General features: G+C 36.9%; 1 protein-coding gene across 3 annotated transcripts in view; it reads left to right on the top strand.

The window, feature by feature from the left end:
* Positions 1 to 878, top strand: part of LOC125502505 (transcriptional regulator ATRX-like) — an 11,137-nt gene extending 10,259 nt beyond the window's left edge. Inside the window, exons 4-5 of one of the 3 annotated variants that reach the window (XR_007280265.1) lie at positions 162 to 632; positions 691 to 878. Coding sequence is in view for 2 of the 3 variants with exons in the window: in XM_048660867.1 (XP_048516824.1) it covers positions 11 to 38 (28 nt within the window). In the remaining variant the exon portion in view is untranslated. The other 2 variants (XM_048660868.1, XM_048660867.1) reach the window with 2 other exon arrangements.
* Positions 879 to 1,234: the final 356 nt, after the last annotated feature.

Here is a 1,234-nt window from a genome sequence, read left to right as displayed (position 1 = left end):
GATGTTTCAGATATAAGATGATAAGATTATTCTTATGACCACGTGCTGGACTTGAATTTGAATAAAAACACGTGACACGAAGAGTTTGCAATTGCCGCAAAGAAAGCTGATTTGAAATAGTAAGGAAATAATAAAGAAGGATTGACTCACTCTGATTGTAGAACCACTATGTTGCTTCGATAAAACTGGGATGGTTCGGCTAGACGCACTTCAATGGACGTTTGAATCCGGCTCGAAGGACCAAAATGTGCGCGCTTGCAACCCTTTTTAACCCAATATTTGCGGTCGGTTGTCGTTTACGCTGAAGTGTATTGCGCTGGAGGGGACTGTATCTATTTTCTTAGAACACTTGCAAGTTTCTTCACAGGATTGGAATAAAACGTTACAAGGACAGTAAACTAAACTTTATGGTTCTAGAACTTTCGAATGAGTGCGCTCTTACGGATTCAGGCTTCAGATCCGCCAGAAGAGTAGTGGTTAAGGGCCGTCTGACGGATTTACAAAGTAAAGCCTGAACCACGTAACAAAGGCGTTTTGGATAAGGATGGGCGCAAACACATTCAGTGCCTTGGAAAAATCCATTCCGACTGGACTATCGTGCTTTAAGCTATTCGGAGTTGCAAGATATAATTGTTACTTATAATGATTTTAAATTAATATTTTTAATTTGCTAAACCTGGATTTTTTTAGAATTTGGCCAACCTGCCATAGGCGATGAAGAGTTGTGGCAGCTGAACTAAAGTTATCTCCGTTATCGACGCAAGACATTTGATGGGTGTTAATAAAGTCTTAAAGGTATTGTCTGGTTTTAACAAGGTTACCTCTAGGATTTGGTATTTGTTGTAAATGGATTGAAATATAAATTTGAAAAAACATAATTACAACAGTGAAAAACCATCACTGGAAATCTGTTTTATTTTCCTACTACCTTTGTTTCTCATCCTTGATCAAATAATACAGCAAATTCAGTGTTTGACTGAGGACATAAAAATCATGAGTTGGATGTCCATACTATTTGGAAAGGTTGAATGGAGGATTATCGTTTGAAGGTAGTAATGATAAATTTTGACTTTCGTCTCTATTTGGTTTTAAGGAGGTCTCATTGATATTATTTGGAAATAGTACTGTTTCAGTTTCCGAAATGCTATTTATTAAGTGCGTCATATTTACTGGAAAATTCCCTTCACCTTTACATCTAATATAATGTAAACTTCCAACCTTGTGCTGTCAGATA

The sequence above is a fragment of the Dendroctonus ponderosae genome, unplaced genomic scaffold, assembly GCF_020466585.1.
Source record: "Dendroctonus ponderosae isolate FM_Combo_2020 unplaced genomic scaffold, Dpon_F_20191213v2 Dpon_F_20191213_1, whole genome shotgun sequence".
In the NCBI taxonomy this organism is placed as follows: domain Eukaryota; kingdom Metazoa; phylum Arthropoda; class Insecta; order Coleoptera; family Curculionidae; genus Dendroctonus; species Dendroctonus ponderosae.
This window is presented reverse-complemented; position numbering and strand designations above follow the sequence as displayed.